The following is a 19,958-nucleotide window of genomic DNA, read 5'->3' on the forward strand; positions in this document are numbered from 1 at the left end:
ACACAGTCAGTTGCCAACACCTATAACAAATGCTCAGAGCAATATAGAGATATTCCAGCCACTCCAATGAGCCGGCCTCATTTGGAGCTTGGCTCAGATGCCTCTATACAAAAACCCATAGCATGGGGAACAAACAAGATGAATTAGAGATGTGTGCATGTCTACGGGGGTATGATATAATAGGCATCACAGAAGCATGGTGGGATGGCTCCTAAGACTGGAGTGTTGGAATGGAAGGTTACAGGCTCTTTAGAAAAGACAGGCCCGGCAGGAGGGGAGGGGGAGTTGCCCTTTATGTTAGGGATAGGCTGGAGAGTATGGAACTCTGTCTGGGGACAGGTGAGCAGTCAAAAGAGAGTTTGTGGGTTAGAGTTAAAGGGATAGGAGACGTTATTGTGGGGATCTGTTACAGACTGCCTGATCAAGAGGAACCTGCAGATGAAGCACTCTACAGACAGAAACAGCCTCATGCTCACAGGCCCTTGTTCTCATGGGGGACTTCAACCACCCTGACATCTGTTAGAACGATGGCACTGCACGGCACAAGCAATCCAGGAGGTTCCTCGATTGTGTGGAAGACAACCTCCTTCTAGCAAGTAACAGAGGAGCCAACAAGGAGAGGTGCCATGCTTGACCTCGTGCTCACCAACATGGATGGGTTGGTTGGAAATGTGACGCTCCAGGGCAGCTTTGGTTGTAGCTATCATGACATGGTCGAACTCAAAATCCTCAGGACAGTGAGAAAAGCGTGCAGCAAGCTCACTGCCCTGGACTTCAAGAGAACAGACTCTGGCCTCTTCAGGAATCTCCTTAGTAAAGTTCCATGGGATATAGCCCTAGAGGGCAGGGGGGCCCAAGACGGTTGGTATTCAAGGATCACTTGCTACAAGCTCAGGTATGTTGCATATCAACTGGAAGGAAGTGCTGCAGGAGGGCCAGGAGACCTCCTTGGATAGAAAAGGAGCTGCTGAGGAAAATTAAAATTAAAAAAGAGGCTTATAAAAGGTGAAAGCAACGACAGGCGGCCTGGGAAGAATACAGAGATATTGTCCAGGAAGCCAGGGACCAGATTAGGAAAGCTAAGGCCCAGTTAGAATTAAACTCGGATAGGGATGTTCAAGATAAGAGGAAGGGATTCTATAGGTATGTAGTAAATAAAAGACAGATTAGAGACAACATAGGCCCCCTCCAGAACCTATCAGAAGAACTGGCTACCCTGGATTTGGAGAAGGCTGAGGTTCTTAATGACTTCTTTGCTTCAGTCTTCACTGGCAAATGCTCTGATCACACCACCCAAGTCTTGGAAGGCAGACACAGGGACTGTGAGAATAAAGACCTTGGGCCCACTGTAGGAGACAATCTGGTTTGAGACCATCTTAAAAAACTGAACGTACACAAGTCCATGGGTCCTGATGAAATCCATCTGGGGGCCTGAAGGAGCTGGCAAATGAAGTTGCTAAGCCACTGGCCACTATATTTGAAAAATCATGGCAGTCAGGTGAAGTTCCCAATGACTGGAAAAAGGGAAATATAACCCCCATTTTCAAGAAGGGGAAAATGGATGACCCAGGGAACTACACACCAGTTATTCTCATTTCTATGCCTGTCAAAATCTTGGAGCAGATTCTCCTGGAAGGCATGATACGGCACATAAAAAACAACAAGGTGCTTGGTGACAGCCAGCTTGGCTTCACTAAGGGGAAATCCTGCCTGACCAATTTAGTGGCCTTCTATGATGGGGCTACAGAATTGATGGACAAGGGTAGAGCAGTTGATGTCATCTACCTGGACTTGTGCAAAGCGTTTGACACTGTCCCACACGACATGCTTCTCTCTAAATTGGAGAGACATAAATTTGATAGATGGACCACGGTGGATAAAGAAATGGCTGGATGGCTGCACACAAAGAGTTGTGATCAATGGCTCAATGTCCAGCTGGAGACCAGTCATGAGTGGTGTCCCTCAGCGACCGGTGTTGGAACCGGTCTTGTTTAACATCTTTGTCGCTGACATGGACAGTGGGATTGAGTGCACCCTCAGCAAGATTGCCGATGACACCAAGCTGTGTGGTCCGGTTGATAATGCTGGAGGGAAGGAATGCCATCCAGAGGGACCTTGACACACTTGTAAGGTGGGCTGATGCCAACCTTATGAAGTTTAACCGTGCCAAGAGCAGGGTCCTACACCTGGGTCAGAGCAATCCCAGGCACAGCTACAGACTGGGCAAAGAAGAGATTCAGAGCAGCCTTGTAGAAAAAGACTTGGGGGTGCTGGTCTATGAGAAAATGAACATGAGCTGGCAGTGTGTGCTTGCAGCCCAGAAAGCCAACCGTATCCTGGGCTGCATCAAAAGGAGCGTGACCAGCAGGTCAAAGGAGGTGATTCTGCCCCTCTGCTCTGCTCTTGTGAGACCTCACCTGGAGTATTGTGTGCAGCAGACCAGAGGAGGGCCACGAGGATGATCAGGGGACTGGAGCACCTCCTGTATGAAGATAGGCTGAGGAAGTTGGGACTGTTCAGCCTGGAGAAGAGAAGGCTGCTTGGAGACCTCCGAGCAGACTTCCAGTATCTGAAGGGGGGCTATAGGGATGCTGGGGAGGGACTCTTCATCAGGGACTGTAGTGACAAGACAAGGGGTAACGGGTTCAAACTTAAACAGTGGAAGTTTAGATTGGATATAAGGAGGAAGTTATTTCCTGTTAGGATGGTGAGGTACTGGAATGGGTTGGCCAGGGAAGTTGTGAATGCTCCATCCCTGGCGGTGTTCAAGGCCAGGATGGACAGAGCCTTGGGTGACATGGTTTAGCGTGAGGTGTACCTGCTCATGGCAGGGGTGTTTGAAGTGTTGGATCTTAAGGTCCTTTCCAACCCTAACTATTCTATGATTCTATGATAGGACATTTTTCTTCTATTTCAGTCCTACACGTAGTCTTCCTTAACCACTAATGTAAGTCCTTGGGCACTAGAAATGTTTTTTTAACTAGGTATTTTTCTGGTATCTAACACACAGAGCTTAAATCTATGCTAATGCCTTCCATATGCATTAGTGATTAATGCTATAATCACTATATGCATAATATAGTGCAGAAGAATGAGAGGCTTGTGTTTCATGGCTGCTTTGCACACGCTGTGTTTCTTTTACCAGCCCAATAAGCAGAGCCTGAGATCTTGAACACTGATGATACCAGATAAATTATTGCTACTCATGCTAAGTGATCCTGCAACATGACTAAGCAAGACCTTATCTAGCATGGATTAAACTTTACAACTATATTGGCCAAAATCACTATATGTTACCAATTAGAAAGCCTTTATCCCTTATTTCCACATATTTATTTACATTCTATGGCCTTTCATTTAGGACACAAGTTAGATTTTTTTTTATTTTTTTTTTTTATCTTAAGGAAATGAGTGGTGTTCCTCAGGGATCGATGTTGGGACAGGTCTTGTTTAACATCTTTGCCGAAGACATGGACAGTGGGATTGAGTGCGCCCTCAGCAAAATTGCCGATGACACCAAACTGTGTGGTTCGGTTGATATGCTGGAGGGAAAGTAATGCCATCCAGAGGGACCCTTACATGCTTGTGAAGTGGGCTGATGCCAACCTTATGAAGTTTAACCGTGCCAAGTGAAAGGTCCTACACATGGGTCAGAGCAATCCCAAGCACAGCTACAGGTTGGGCAGAGAAGAGATTCAGGGCAGCCCTGCAGAAAAAGACTTGGGGGTGCTGGTCGATGAGAAAATGAACATGAGCCGGCAGTGTGTGCTCGCAGCCCAGAAAGCCAACCGTATCCTGGGCTGCATCAAAAGGAGAATGACCAGCAGGTCGAAGGAGGTGATCCTGCCCCTCTACTCTGCTCTTGTGAGACCTCACCTGGAGTATTGTGTGCAGTTCTGGTGTCCTCAACATAAAAAGGACATGGAACTGCGGGAACAAGTGCAGAGGAGGGCCACGAGGATGATCAGGGGACTGGAGCACCTCCCGTATGAAGACAGGCTGAGAAAGTTGGGGCTGTTCAGCCTGGAGAAGAGAAGGCTGCATGGAGACCTCATAGCAGCCTTCCAGTACCTGAAGGGGGCCTATAGGGATGCTGGGGATGGACTCTTCATCAGGGACTATAGTGATAGGACAAGGGGTAACGGGTCAAACTTAAACAGGGGAAGTTTAGATTGGATATAAGGAGGAAGTTCTTTCCTGTTAGGGTGTTGAGGCACTGGAATGGGTTGCCCATGGAGGTTGTGAATGCTCCATCCCTGGCAGTGTTCAAGGCCAGGTTGGACGAAGCCTTGGGTGACATGGCTTAATGTGAGGTGTTCCTGCCCATGGCAGGGGGGCTGGAACTAGATGATCTTAAGGTCCTTTCCAACCGTAACTATTCTATGATTCTATGATTCTATGATTCTATGATGCATATGTTAACTATAAAAGAATCTCCTTTCACAGTTGCCAAAATCAGTTAAAAAAGAATTTCAGCAAATGCTGTTTAAGGGAAAACCATTTAAAAGTTTAGGAAATTTAGGAATACAAGAGTAGGTATAAATAATTGTATTCACGCACAGAGCTGAGCAGGGTTGTGTGTCAGGAACTGTGATTTTCAATATATTCTTAAATTATTTTAAAAAATCTAAGAGTCATAAAATATGTTGATGGCACTAGGCTGTCCAAGAAGTAAAAACAAGAATTAACTGAAAGACATTACTGCAATGAATAACTAGTGACAGAATAGTAGATGAAATTTATTGTAAAGTACTGCACATTAGAAAAAAAATAAACCCACTTTATATTCACAATAATGGGATTTGAATCAGCTATTAACCACCCAGGACTGAGATCTTGAGGTTACAACAGGTAATTCCTGTGAAACATCAGTTCAGAGCTCAGTAGTGACAGAAATGGAATAAAATATTAGCACTTTTTGACAAAGGAGACAACAATAAGCAATGATAACACAAATGTGAAAATCACAGGTGGAAGGAAATAGACATTTTGGCCTGCCCTCCGCGAAAACCATGAGTGAAACTAGAATACAGAAGGATGAGCAAGGTAACAGCAATTGTGCAATGGCCTCCTTTCCATCATGAATAGATTTTAATTCTTCATTCTGCAAAGGAGATTATTAAGGGTCAAATATGAGAGGAATCTATAAAATCGTAAGAGGTATGGAGAAATTGAAAAAGGTGATTATTTTTACACTCCTTTCGAATGTAAGAATTGCAGAGCATCAAGAGAAAAAAGAACAGCACTTTTAAAACTGGGAATATTTCTTTACATAATACATGCGTAAGGAGTGGAAGTGCTTGCTACAGGATGTCCTAAATGCTAAACCTAAGTAGGATAAAAAAGCAGCTTTGTAAATCAATGGAAGAACTCATGAGGGGCTACTAGAAATAAATGTAGACAAGCAGCTCCTTCAGTCACAGATTAATGGAGCCTGAGAAAGTACTTCAGAGGATCACCAGTAAGCACTGTCCTAAGATTATATTATACCTGATGGCCACATTTATTGCTGCTAAAAGGACACTGTGTTGGTCAGACCCTTCTTTCCTGTCCTGGTATTATGATTCCTATGGTACAGGTGTATGGCTTCATAATTTATAGCTACTTGTAGTGGAAAGTCTTGATTTAAATACTTTAAATGATGGAACTGCAGAATATATTTAGGCAAATTATTCCACTGTCCAGTCATTTTATTGTTTGGGATTTTTTTTGCCCTCTGTGTATTTCTGATTTATTTAGGTCTAAGTTCTAATCAGTATGTACGTGACTAAGTCTGCAGACTTCACGATTTTATTATGACTACTGATACACTCAGACTTCAGTTGTGATAATACTTACAGTGATTTTTAATGTAGGTAAGTGTAAGCATATTTTTTTAAGAATTTTTTAAAGTTATCAAGTTTCAAAATCTGAAATTATTTCAATTCTATTATACATAGCATATGATATTATTTTCTTTAAGCAGAAAGGGGTATGGACTAAACCAAAAAGAACAGCATCAAACATGTTTATACTCCACTCAACTCATTTTATATGCACATTACAATCAGATATGTTGCAGATAGCATAAAATCGTTCCATATTCGACTACACTACTGACAGACTTAATCTTCTCAATGGTATTAAAATATCCTGAAGACTTTGATCTTAGTAACTGGCAATTTACAAACATTAAAAATAGCTACCTGATTGAATACATTAACATTTATTACATAGAATACATACAACCACACTTTGACCTTTTTTCTCTGCCATACATTGGACATTACCTAAACTGTCACCAGCAATGAACCTAACTATGCCATTTAATTAGTGTCTTAAAAAAAATAAATTATTTCATAAAGATTATACTTGCAAACAGTAACGCTTAAAGATTGTTTGTTTTATATTATACAACATATATAGCTGATATATGATCTATGTATATCAGAAACAAATAGTGTTGTATGTGTTTCTAATACTATTTTATTTTAAGGAGCTATGAGGAATTCATGATAACATGGTTGAGGAAAAGTGTGTCAGACTGTCACTTTGCCTCCTTTAACAAGAAAATTTCCTATTTTTTTCCAGTGAGATACATTCTGAGGGAACAGAGCAAACCTGGATTATAGATGTACCAAGTAAAAAATCAAACACTTTGAATAGGATCCAGGAAACATGAGTCTAACAGTTACGTGGCCTTATTTTGAAAAATAAAGAGAGCATTTGATTTAATAAAATTAGTCTAGAATAAGCCCTCATTTTTAATTATGAAGTTTGTTTTTGTTTGATTTGGTTAAGTTTGGCTTTTTAATACAATAGTATTTGGAGGAACAGTATCCACAAAATAACTAAAAAATAAATTATGAACATTTATTATTGTTAAATTAAACATGAGAGAAATTTAAATTATTTTCCTCTTATTCAGTTTCATTTCTACTTAGATGGATGAAACTGTACAAAAACATTACTCATAACTGCAGAAACCAAGAAAAAGAGAAATACTAATTATTGGAAAGAGGTTATATAATAAAATTGCACTATCTTCTTTTGTGTATTCAGGACTGATAAAAAAAATCAGTGAAAGCTTTTCTAAATAAGGTACAGAATTTGAATATATCCTTTTTCCCAAAAAGGTAATTCTCTGAAGCATTTATATTCATATGATTATAACCCATATTGTGATCATTCAACTTTAATTCCTAACAGTCTAATTGCATTCCTAGTTAACAGAAAACTAAAAAAAAAACACAACCAAAAAAACAAAATATAGATAATTTAAGACAGCTTTAAAGGAGTATTCTTAATAGGAATTTTCCTAGTTATTATTATAATTGGTAAGAAGATATTGCTAACACGAAATTCAGTGATGAAATGCATTTTAAGGCTTACTGAATATGGTATTTGTAGTTTTAGATACTTAGCATCTCTAAATTAGAGTTCTATTAATACTAGGTAACTGAGCCAGCCTTAAATTTAAGAAGTTGTCTGTCTTTTTACAGTGGTTTTAGAAACACTTTATGCCAATTTGTTTTTAATTTCTCAGTAAAATTGTTAAGGTTAGATTGGAGGAATTTTCATGTAAGTACTCAGCCAGAGATAAATCTTTTGCTATACAGGCCTGCAAGAACATGGTATTTATTTAATTTACACATTCATCTTTGTAAATCAAATTTATCTGAAGTACTAGAGACATACTCTGACTTTTTTGGTTCAGTTTAAGTTAAAATATCTATTCGTATTTCTAAATCTTTAGTAAGAGCATTGGCCATGAGAATTAAAGCAATAAGTAAATGTTTGACAATCATTGAAGATAATGAAGGGTGGATGGAGGGAAATGTTTCTTTTCGTAGTACCAGGTATTAACAAATTCTTATCACTGTATTGTCACATTGTTCCAGTTTTTAATAATCTCAGATCACCTTGAGGATCCTGGGTTTTGAGGCACAATATTCATAATCCAACACTCCTATTAATCTAAAATGTCTCCTGTTTGCTTTTGTTCAAAAACTTTTCTTCAGATGCTAAAGTTAAAATGAACTTATTTCCTTCTCTGCAGACTCTTCTTTAAGTAAAAGACAATTAGTTATAACTATGATATGCATGTAGTCAGGATACTCTGAAAGACAAAACACAATTAGGTGGCACACTTCTCTTTAGATCCAGTAATTGTAGCCTACAGCTGGCTAAGGTGTTTTCATTAGTCTCCTGCAGTTGGTGTGTGAACAGGATGGAGGGAAAAAAAAAATCAAGGCTGTACAGATAACAACTACTGACATTTATTTTATGCTGAAAAAGCTACTGCTTAGAAATTATTCTGAGACCAGCTGTGTTCAGTGCATGCTCTGTGGTCACTTTGCTTATTCATTTTATGAATAAAAATAAGTGGAAGACGTTAGAAGAAGCAAAGTGTAGAAGGCCACTGCCTTCTGAACTCTGAAGAGTTCTGAACTCTGGCAGCATCTCAAGATGTGAAAATCTTGTTAATCTTGAGCATAGGCAGCATTTTCTAGTCCTGCTTAATTGCTTTCTTATAAAATTGTGTATTTGCTTTTAGAAAATAAATCTCAATCACACTTTCAAAGAATCTGTCTAAGCAAGTTTTATAGAAAGAAAGAGATGGTAAAACATCTGATTTTTCTGTTGCTTATTTTTATGTCTCTGAGCTGAAGAAGAAATAAAACACCTGCAATTTTTTTTGTAAATTTAATTCAAGCCATTTTATTAAGTTACAAGTCTTCTAGATTTAATGGAAAAGTCACTATGAAAAAGCAGCTTGGTTCTTCAATCACCTCTCTGCTAATTTAGAGCTACTCATTAAAAGTACAACAGCTTTTGAATATAATAATTATCTTTTATTATCCTATCAGTACATGTTATTGTTTAGGTAGGGTGATTCATCAGTTCATTCATCTGAAACAAATTATCACTTCACCTGAATCATGTGGATTATATTAATACTTGAATAATTATTTTTTCTTTTCATTAGTAGGCAAAACCAAAACATCTTGCTACAAAAAAAAAAAAAAAAAAACAAAAAACACCCAAAAAGAAAAAAAAAACAAACAAAAAAAACAACCCTAAAATAATTAGGAAACACTGAAAAATTCCTTCACATCAATTATCAAAATGCATACAAAGAAAACCTGTGAAAGAAAAGAATAAAAATATTCCAGCCATTTGATAGCTGTAAACAGGAGACACATCAATATGGTCCATAAAGTAGATGAAACCATTTATCAGAGTTTTCAGTCTGGCAACAGATGTTTTACCAGTCTGCCTGAGTCCATAACTGAAACGTGAACTGAAAACTTAGGGAATGTTTCAAAGTGAAATGATTCAAGAGTTTAATTGAAACCTTTTATTTGTGGAGAAAGTAAATCCCATGTAAGATTTTATTTTGTTCTTAGCAGAACATCAGCACACAAGTGGTGGAGAATGCATCCTAAATACAATGAGAATGTTATTATCGAGTTTTCTATTTTCTCAAAATTACTGTATTTTTATTATTTTCATTTATAAATATTACAATAATTAATAGTAATAATATTATAAAGTAGTAGAAATCCATTACTCTCTAATTCATGTTAATTGCTCTGCATTTATTGAAGTGATATGAGTGAAACTGGTTTATAATCCTGAGTGAGTAGTGGAAATTGTCTTCATCTGCAGTCAAAATATTAGAATACCTTATCTTTCATAGAATCACAGAATGGTTGAGGTTAGAACTGACCACCAGGAGTCACCTAGTCCAACCTCCCTGCTTAAAGGGGGTCACATAGGGCACATTACTTATGAGTCCACAACCTCTCCAATGCTTAGTCACCCTCACAGTAAAGAACATCTTCCTTATGTGTAGGTGCAACCTCCTGTGTTTTAGTAGTTCATGGCTGTTGCTTCTCATCCTGTCACCTGGCAACTCCAAGAAGAGTATGGCCCTAACCTTTTGACACTCTCCCTTCACATACTTACATACATTGCTCAGATCTCCTCCTTGAGCCTTCTTTTCTCCAGGTTAAACAGGCTCATCCCCCTCAGCCTTTCGTCAAACAAGAAATGATCCAGACTCTTAATCATTCCAGTAGCCCTTTCCTGAATTTGCTCCAGGAGCTCCGTATCTCTCTTGTACTGGAGAGCCCAGAACTGGACACAGTACTCCAGGTGAGGAGTTCTCCCCAGGGCTGAGTACAGAAGAAAGATTACCTCCCTAACCTGCTGGCAATGCTCTTCCTAGTGCAGCCCAGAATACCATTGGCCTTATTGGCTACAAGGGCACATTGGTGGCTCATTGACAAATTGTCCACCAGGACTCTTTGGTCCTTCTCCATAGAGCTACATTCCAGCAGGTCAGCCCCCAGCCTGTACTATAGCATGGAGCTATTCCTTCCCAGGTGCAGGACTGTGCACTTGCCTTTGTTGCATTTCAGATGCTCCTCCCTACTCATCTCACCTGCCTGTCTAGATCCTCCTGAATGACAGCACAGCACTCTGGGTTATCAATCAGCCACTCCTCCCAGATTTGTACCATCAGAAAACTTGCTTTCATAGATGTGTACTAGATCCAGTACTAAATGTTGGGGAATGCTCCTACTTACAGGTCTCCAATTAGACTCTGCCATCAATTGCAACCTTCTGAGAAATGCCATTCAGCCAGTTCTAAATCCAACTCACCATCCACTCACCCAGCCAGCACTTTGCGAGCTTGCCTATGAAGATGTCATGGGAGACAGCATCAAAAGCCTTGCTGAAATCCAGGCAGACAACATCCATTACTCTACCCTTATTTATGCATCCAGTCGTCCCGATGCATAAGGCAATCAGGTTGCTTAAACATGATTTCAATTTGGTGAATCCATACTGACTACTCCTGATCACCTTATTATTTTCCACATGCTAGAGATGGCCTCCAGAGTGAAGTGTTTCACCATCTTTCCAGGGATTGAGGTGAGGCTGACTGCCTGTAGTTCCCAGGATCCTCCTTCTTGCACTTTTTGAAGACTGGACTGACATTTCTTCTAGGCACCTCTCCTGGTTGCCACCACCTTGCAAAGATGATCAAGAGTGGTCTAGCCGTGATGTCCACCAGCAACCTCAGCATTCATGGGTGCATCCCATCAGGGCCCATGGACTTGTGGGTGTCAAGTTTGTCTAAATGATCTCTAACCAAATCCTCTTCAACTGAGGGAAATGATTCCTTTCTCCAGACCTTATCCCTGGTCTCCTGGGTCAGGAATAAATGAGGGGTGGCCTTGGAATTGAAGACTGAAGAAAAGGCAGCATTCAGTGTTTCTGTGTCATCCATTGCCAGGGTCCCTGCTCCATTCATAGCAGGCCCACAGTTTCTTGAGTTTTCTTCTATTATGTATTTGCTTGTCCTTAGCCAAATAGAATTCTAAATGGGTGGTGGCTTTCCTTGTCACATTTCTGCATACTCTGACAACTTCCATTCAGCTGAGGATTTTACCACGCATTTCAGTACATATACCAATTACTTGAATTTGCAATACTCAAAGCTTCATTCAAGAACAAAACTACGTGACTTACATTTTTTAGGTACTTCCTAGTGCACTTCCTATTTCAGTTCAGAGCCTGATCTTCTAAACTACCATCAAAATCATTAGATGCTAAAATTTAGATACCTTCTTCACCCGTGAGATAAAAAGAAAATTTATTCTCCTTGCATGGAACATAAAAATGATAAATCTTAGCATGAGCTGAGACTTTGTAGATCTGGTTTTAGACAGTATGATAGGAAATGAAATCACTGGAGAAATAAGACTGAAAAATCTCAGTGATATTATGACACTACGTTAGGTTGCAACTACACCAACATTTTCAGTCATACAGTCTCCCCCTCTCCACTTCCACCCCCTCAAAAAAAAGCTCACAGAAGGAATATTTTGAGCTTCAGAAAGTCCAAAAGGAACCATCCAAATAATCCAAGAGCCTTAGTGATGCATATGAGTAGCATATTTATGATGTAATAACAGATAATATGGAAAGATTTAAGCACAGCTATTAAAAATACAAGAAAATTGAAATATCATGTTAAAGTACAGATTGGGACTCCTTTGAAACACTAAAAACATTTCTATTTTAGCAATAACTAAATTAATAAATAAGCCCAAACCCAAAATTTAAGTACCTGTATAGTTCAGCACTAAAAAACAGATTAACCTTGTGAAATAGTTACCCTAAGATGGAAACTGCATGTATGGCATCAGACATATCAAACATTCGGTACAAGTATTCTGTTTCCCTGCATACCTGAGACTTATGTGGAATCCTGACACCTATACATACCATTTCCACCTTAGGGAATCTCTTTAACTAGAATTTTTCTTTTTAGATAACTATAAATAATAATTGCATACAAACAGCAAACAGCTAAATAAACCAACCTTTCTTTAGTAAAATAGAGGGCTCAGAGATATTTTTCTAAGAGTGCGATTAATCCTCCATTTTGCAGTCACAACAGCAATTGGAAGAAACACAAAGCAAAGTTAAGTGAGGACTGCAAACACCTTTTTCTTTGTTTTCTAAACATAGGCAATTACAGTGAAATCTTTAAAAGTAATCCTGAATCTTTGAAGATTGTATCTGCATACTCAGTGGTGAACACAAATATCTGAGTCAATACAGATGAGCTTACTTGAGAGAGGAATGGTTTATATCCAAAGGAATATAATGAAGAGGAAAGGTGAGAAATATGGACTGCAACTACATGAGCAGGGCCCAATATTGAAATGTTTTACATATGGAAGACTTTTTCTGCAGAAGGATTTTTACATTTCCTTGATCCTAGCCTGATCCTAATGAACTCCTTCCCTGAAATAAAGCAGAATACCTCAAGATAGAAACTTGGTAAACTCACAGACAAACTGTATGTTATTCTAAATAGAAGCACTGTTAGTCTTCCCAGTTTTCTTGGATTTTATGTAGCCATATATGTAAAATTAATGCTTCCAGAAGAATCACAAGCTGTAACAGCTCTTTTTTCTATCAGGAAAGATTGATTTTATTTAAAAAATACATTGTATAGCTTGATCTTTAAAAGTCACCTGATGGTGACTTTAGTATTGGCTTCTGCTCACTTGGCAAGCATGTTAAGCACTGAACTAGTGAATGAAATACTCCCCAGATGTGAGCTTATATATATAAAGCCTTTCAGTACTTCCTCTCATTAACTTGGGAGATTCATAGGTAAGTGGAAAGTGATGTGAAATGACCTGCTGGTACTTCTTTAAATTATATAGGTAGCATCATAATGACACAAACTTGGCCTTGAATTAGAAAAGCAAAACCAGAAGTATAACACTTATACAACTAATGCTCACTCCTTTTCTACCAAATGGCTGCAATCTCCAGCTATTTTATGGAGGGCAAGTAGCAACATAATTCATGTGTACTTCATGATAAAAAAGGTAATCACCAGCTACCAGGTATCTTCAATATAAAATACATTATTACTAGCACATTAACATGTGAATTAAATAGTATTACTGCTCTGGTTTCGAACTATCATATAAAATGGAAAAGTCACAACCTTGTAAAAACTTGCAAAATATTCTCAAATTTTAACGTCAATGGTAACAGAATTTCCTAGTTTGAACATATAACTTAGAGTCTTTCATTCTAATTCATTTTATACCAAACTCTGAAAATCTTTGTATTTTAGGTAGCACCTTAATGTACATTTATCATGTATGCTAGAGAAAAAAATTACTTCATACTTGCTAAAAAAAAACCAACAAAACCACAACAAAAAATATTTCCAGCATGTAACTATTTCTGCTTTTCACTTTCTCTTTCCAGATGGCAATATAAATCCACTATGTATTCATTGTGTAGACAGGCTATGGGCCATAGCTTCCTTTTCCTGTATATTGGAAGTAATGCAGGCCAGCACCTGAAATTCTTCTTCAGTATGTGATCTAACATTTAAACAAGCAGGAATGTTATTTGCTAATACATGCTTAATAATAAAACACAGTTTCTGTTTGCCTCCAGTGTTATATTTAAAAGATTTGAGGATGAGGAATCATTAAGTAAAGCTTGAATTTGAATCATCCAAGCTCAAGCCCCTAAATGGCTGCTAACGGAAATGTATCTGAAATTGATAGCCTTACCATATACTCACAAGATAAGATGATGAAGCTACGTGTGCTCAGTGTGACTACTGGATGGATGTAGATTAAACTAGCATCAGTGTTCTCTAATTCATTTAAACCAATGGTAGCTGTCAGAACAAATATGACAAAACATAGCATTGAAAAAAAAAAAAAAGAAAGATAAAAAGAGAGAAAAAAAGAAGAATACTCTGTCAATTGTATATGGTGATTGACAATTAATCTCTGTGATGAAAACCATTTCTTTGCCTGCCTGATACCCTTAGCACAATCATGTCTCAGTTCTGGCCACAGTTTCTAAATTCTATTACAGGTAACACTACTGTTCATGTAATTTGCAATGAAGCTTAGTTAGCTGACTGTACAAAATTGCATAAAATGTCTTCCATACACTTTTTAATGCTGAGCTCTCAAAGCTCAGTTTTTAAGAATTTACTGAATATCATTCTACTGTTTTCATCTGCTAGTACAAGATCTGTTGAAAATCTTTCCTTAAAAGAATGGTGTTAAGAGGAAAAATTACTACAGGACAACAGAGCTGACAGAATACCAAGAGGAAAAAAAGGGGGTGTGAAATTCCCATCATCTATAGATTTTGCTCACACATCAAAAAAATTCTTCCTATTGTTAAAAATAAGTATTTGTATGTACGTCCTCAGTATTGCATGATGTTCGCTCTGTACTTCACAAAACTGAGAAAGTATACCAGAAAAACTGAAGTACCATACACCTAACCAGTTGTCATGCTAAACTAAATTGAATGTCATTAAATTTCTGGATTAAGTGATTCACCTTTTTAAAATTATTTTAATTTTTAAATGAAGTGTCCTGTGATAGTCAGCTTTTCTATCTTTATGCCAAATTCTTGTAAACACAGAAAAAGTTGAAGATTTTGTCTTAAAAAAAAAAATACAGTTTCATTTTGTTTTGTTCTTAAATTACCTGGGGGAAAAAAAAAAAAAAAAGTATTTTTCAAAATGCACAAATAAATAATGGTCACTTCATGTGGCTTTGAAGTCATTCTCTTTTCGGGAAGGAAAGGTGGTCTGACTTACTTTTTATAAAATACATAGCACGATCTGGATCATTGTCCCTTTCTCCTGAAATTAGTGTCTTTGAGACTTTATACAGCTGGGCATACAAGCATTTGGAGCAGTCTTTGTGGTTTCACTCAATATTGCTGAGAAGTAATCATTATTTGGACATTGCAGTCATACTGACTTAGAAGTCGCTGCTTGTATGAAAAGAGGGTAGGAAAAACAGTAAGATACCTGTCTATGTTAGCATTTTGATATTTCAGATCATCCTCTATCATCTCTACCTCCTATTCAGCAAATTGTTGGTTAATCCAAAAATTGCTTAGTTCATGGATAAAAGCATTAAAGCCAGATGTTCAGCCAGACATATATATATATATATATGTGTGTGTGTGTGTGCGTCAGTCCATATATGTCTGCCAAATTTCCTTAATTAAAGTAAGATGTACACAGGAATGTTGCTGGATCCAAGTTATGAAAAGTAAACGTTTTACTTTAAGGCTGCTGCGTATTATCATAAATACAATTTGGTTCTTACTACTTTTTGATATGGGGTCACCATTTGACATATTTCCTTACTTATGATGTGTCCTTGCCTATCTTTTTTTCTTTCTTAATGTAAACTGAGTTTGAAATAAAATCAAGCAGCACTGAAATAACTCTAGAGTGATACGGCTTTTAAGCTGTCTAACAATTCTAGATGCAATGAGGTGTCTAACACAAAACACATGTTGACAACAATGTTCATTCAGTTTGTGCATACATTGGCAGAATAAAAGTTTACAAGTACGAAGAGTTTCAAAAAAGTACTTTTTACTTTTCAAGGATATTATTATTATTATTAATAATAATAATAATAGTAATAATACTAAAATACCACCATCACCAAAACCCTGCACATTGGCTCTGTTTGTTTCTTCTGTCACTTATTTAGAACAGTTCAGGGCTACCGCATAACACAGAAATTCAAGAAAAGACACAAGGAAAAGTTGAAAATGGTATATCTTTATGATAGAAACGTGTCTGTGAATACAAAGCAGTTACTCAGGAATTAAAGAGAAGAGTGGCTTTTAACTTCCCTGTTTATAGTAAGAAGACTGGGTCTACCTTCATTGCCAAAATTTTAAGAAATCTTGTCCCAGGATGTCATCCTTGTCAATAAAATGCTTGTAAATATCGTATCTTATTGTAAATGTACAGCAAATGCACAGTCTCCATGGAAACTAGACGTTTTCCCAATGACATACATGTTTTTTTAGCTTCTTTGTAAGAAAAAAAAGCTCTGATTTAAATTTAATATTTTCGATGGCCTCTCAGAATTTATAGTTAATTTTCTTATAGACTAGCCCATAAACAACACTTACATGTCTCATGGTACATCCTTTTTGCTCTACAAAATAAGCCATTTCTTAGACAAGTTGATATGACATTAATTTTACTTTTAAAAATACTAACTTAAATAGCAGAGTATGCAGAGAAGAGCATACACATTAATTCATGTGCAACAGGAAAACAAAATGCAATCTTAAATGTCTACAATTTAGTTGCGAACAGCGCTGGATTTCATCACTGAACAATCATTACACCATTTAAAAACATCAGTGGGAGCATGTCAAAGAAGATGAGTCTTCCATGTTTACAGAAGGCTTTGCTTGTGGCATACTGTGTGCTTTTGTGCATCATTTATTTTCTAGCTTAAACCTGGCATGGTATGAAATATTGCAACTATGATTCTGCATGGCAGAATAATGAAACATTGAAAAAAGTTCACACTGCAATGATTTTTCCACAGAATTTGTGGCTTAAGAACCTGAAAAGCTGTACATGAAATAGCTTTCCTTTTCACCCCGCCAAAAACTAATGAAGCCCTATGAGTTCCCTTCTACATACTGAATATGCTATTCCATTTAGCTTTTTTTTTTTTTTGGAGTCCTCTATTATAAAATCTCATCCTCTGTACTGAATGCCAAAATAATTCCTGAAGAGGTTCCATTCATGAAGTATTTGAATGCTATATTTCACATTGAAAGCTGAAGCCACAGGAAAGATTATGGAAGCACTTTTTCACTGTTTTCTCTAGGGAAATTGAATTAAATTATCTCATGTCAGCAGGTTTGCTGGAGTTCCCTCCTTTCTCTAAAAAGCTCGTGTCAACTCTTTGTTGTGCATATTCTCTGACTGTGTCATGATGCACATTAGCAGGTGAATTCAAGATGAAATCTGGCATCTTTATTCACAAAGGCCAACATTTTTTGAGATCATCTTGTCAGTGAGTGATCCCCCCACAATCCATATCAAGCACTGCAAGGAAAGGCTTTTTTCTCAATGAAAAGTATTCCTTCTATCAGGACCCAAAATAATGGAGTTACAGGCAATAATTTCTAAAACTGATCTTAAAAAGAACTCAGAATGAATATGGCTATCCTTCTCTGTAATTGTACTCGAATAAATTGTGATGAAATAGAGATGAAAGCTGTTAGATAAAACACATGCATTACACAAATATTTAATATTTCAGACAAATAATTATCTTGAGTTTAGAAAGTGCAGGTTAAGTAGATTGTATTACTTTGACTTTCTTGGTTGTTAGTGTAATAATCTTAGTAATGATAGATTAGAGAATGAGCATGGGTCAGAAAAAAACCCATATTAATATCTTATGAAAAAAAAAAGAAAGCACAAAATCCATCATTGTGCAATTCAAACAAATGTTCATAATTTAAAATTTGAGCTTTTGAAAGCAGCTGAAATGGAAATACTTGTTTTGACCTATTCAATTTGTCATGTTATCCTCCTTTTTGAATGTTACACTGTTTTTTCCCTTCCTCTTTTAACACACAAGCATTTCTTTTTGCCAGTTACGATATTTACCTTTCTCTTTCAACACAAGCATTCCTGTTTTCTGTATTCACAAAAAGTGAATTAAATACTTCCATGATATATTCTGAAGGTACCTACCATAGCTATCAAAATATGCTGCTTAAACACAAGAAAGAGAGTAAAGGTCCACCTGAAGGTAGGACAGGCAAATTGCCTGAGAGAAATGACAGATACTTTATCACAATTATATCCCTAATATGTCACTGAATCCTGGTATGACAGAATTAATAATATCTAAATCATGATCTTCTTTCCTTGTATGAGCATTTTTTCCTTTTTTTCTTTTAAACTTTGTATAAGCAATATACAGAATTCTTCAATACTGTTCTTAACACAGTGTGTAAAGAAAATAAGTATTTGTCAACTTATTCATGTCAACTTATTCAACTATGCAGAATAGTGGGATTTTTTATTTTTCTTTTTCTATATTCATGTCTTATTTTGGGAATTCTGTTTTTCTTTCCATAAATGACAAAATTACATTTCCATCCAGAATGCCAAAGATATGAAGCACAGAGCATTAACACTTTAAATCCTCTCCTGTAGTTAATTTTAATTCCTTAAATGTTGACACCTGTGTCATAAAGCATGAGATATGATGGAAATGGGAGGACATAATTTTTCCAGTTTATTTAAAACAAATTAGCTATGTCAAAAGCATATGCTTGTAAAAGCTAGAAACAAATCAAGAATTGTCCAAAAGTGTTTAATCTTTCCTGAATGTTCTAGAGCACTAAGCACAGATTTCTATGGCTTAGGAGACAATACTTTTAAAAATGCATCTGGTAGTAGCCTATGCATCTCTGTGGTATACATAGGAAGAAATTAATTAGATGTCAAGGGAGTTCAGTCATCATGAGTATGGCAGATGGATACACAGCAGCTCAAGCATTGTCTTTAATTTGGATAAATTGTTTGCAGAATCAACATGAAAGAAGATTAATATATACCCATCCCCATCCCCAGGGACCTGTTATTTGACAAGCTGAAATGTGAGCAGTGGGTCAGAATAAAGTCCTATTTATCCAAGCATAAAACTGAAGCTTGGATATTTAAAGAATAAATTATATTCAATATGTGGCATACCACTTACAAACAAGTCAAAGTGAACAATGAACTACCAGCTGTCTTTATAGGCATTGTTTAACAATAAAGTGAGATAAAATAATACATAAATCCAGAGAGATAAAACAGTGCTGTAAAAGCCCTAACTTTACATGGGACAGAAGACGTTTTAAAAGATCCATCTAGCCATCAGAAAAAATGTTAGGATGGGAGTGAAGTTTTGATGGAGACCTCGGAATCTACAAAAACCTGACAGATGCATGCTGCTCTACTTTAATTCCTCAGGAAGGACTATGCCATTCCCTCAGGATGCAGAGAAGCCAAGGACTATGAGAGCAATACAAAACAGTTAAGGCAAATGTTCCTTCATCTGCTTAGGCAAGCTTACTGGAGCTACACTACACTTTCAAGAACCTTGGCGCATGATCTTGGGTGAAAAGAAACCTTAACTGGTACCACTAGCATATTTGGCTAGCACCACAGCAATATGCTAAGTTTCATGCTGGTTGCCATAATGAGACAAAAATAAATTAACAGTAATTTCAAAAGATAATGGTAAACATAAGAATTTTGAGACAATAGCACACTATAAAAAATGGCAAAAAGTATAAACAGAAATATCAGTTTAAAGGTACTTTTTCATACTGGCATGTTTAGTATAAAAGCAATCATACAAATCATCCAGAATTGCTGAAAGTATCCAAGCAACAAAAAGATATGAATGAGACGAGATCTACTTACCAAATTCCTTAGGAACGGTGATAGAATAAACACAGTTGTGACCAACACTATAATTCTTGGGGTAATTTGGTGATAATACAGTGCCTTCAGAGCCTGTTGACCGGCTTCCACAGGGTGCTAGAAAGTG

At 37.1% G+C, this 19,958-nt stretch overlaps 1 protein-coding gene across 3 annotated transcripts in view; it reads right to left on the reverse strand.

Annotated features, from left to right (window-relative positions):
• The window catches only part of CSMD3 (CUB and Sushi multiple domains 3), a 614,489-nt gene that overhangs the window by 125,254 nt on the left and 469,277 nt on the right, over window positions 1–19,958 (reverse strand). For all 3 annotated transcript variants that reach the window (XM_065668828.1, XM_065668827.1, XM_065668826.1), the window contains one exon: window positions 19,832–19,948. In XM_065668828.1, the coding sequence (XP_065524900.1) occupies window positions 19,832–19,948 (117 nt within the window). The remainder of the gene's footprint in view (window positions 1–19,831; window positions 19,949–19,958) is intronic.

This window comes from Lathamus discolor, chromosome 2, assembly GCF_037157495.1.
Source record: "Lathamus discolor isolate bLatDis1 chromosome 2, bLatDis1.hap1, whole genome shotgun sequence".
Lineage (NCBI taxonomy): Eukaryota > Metazoa > Chordata > Aves > Psittaciformes > Psittacidae > Lathamus > Lathamus discolor.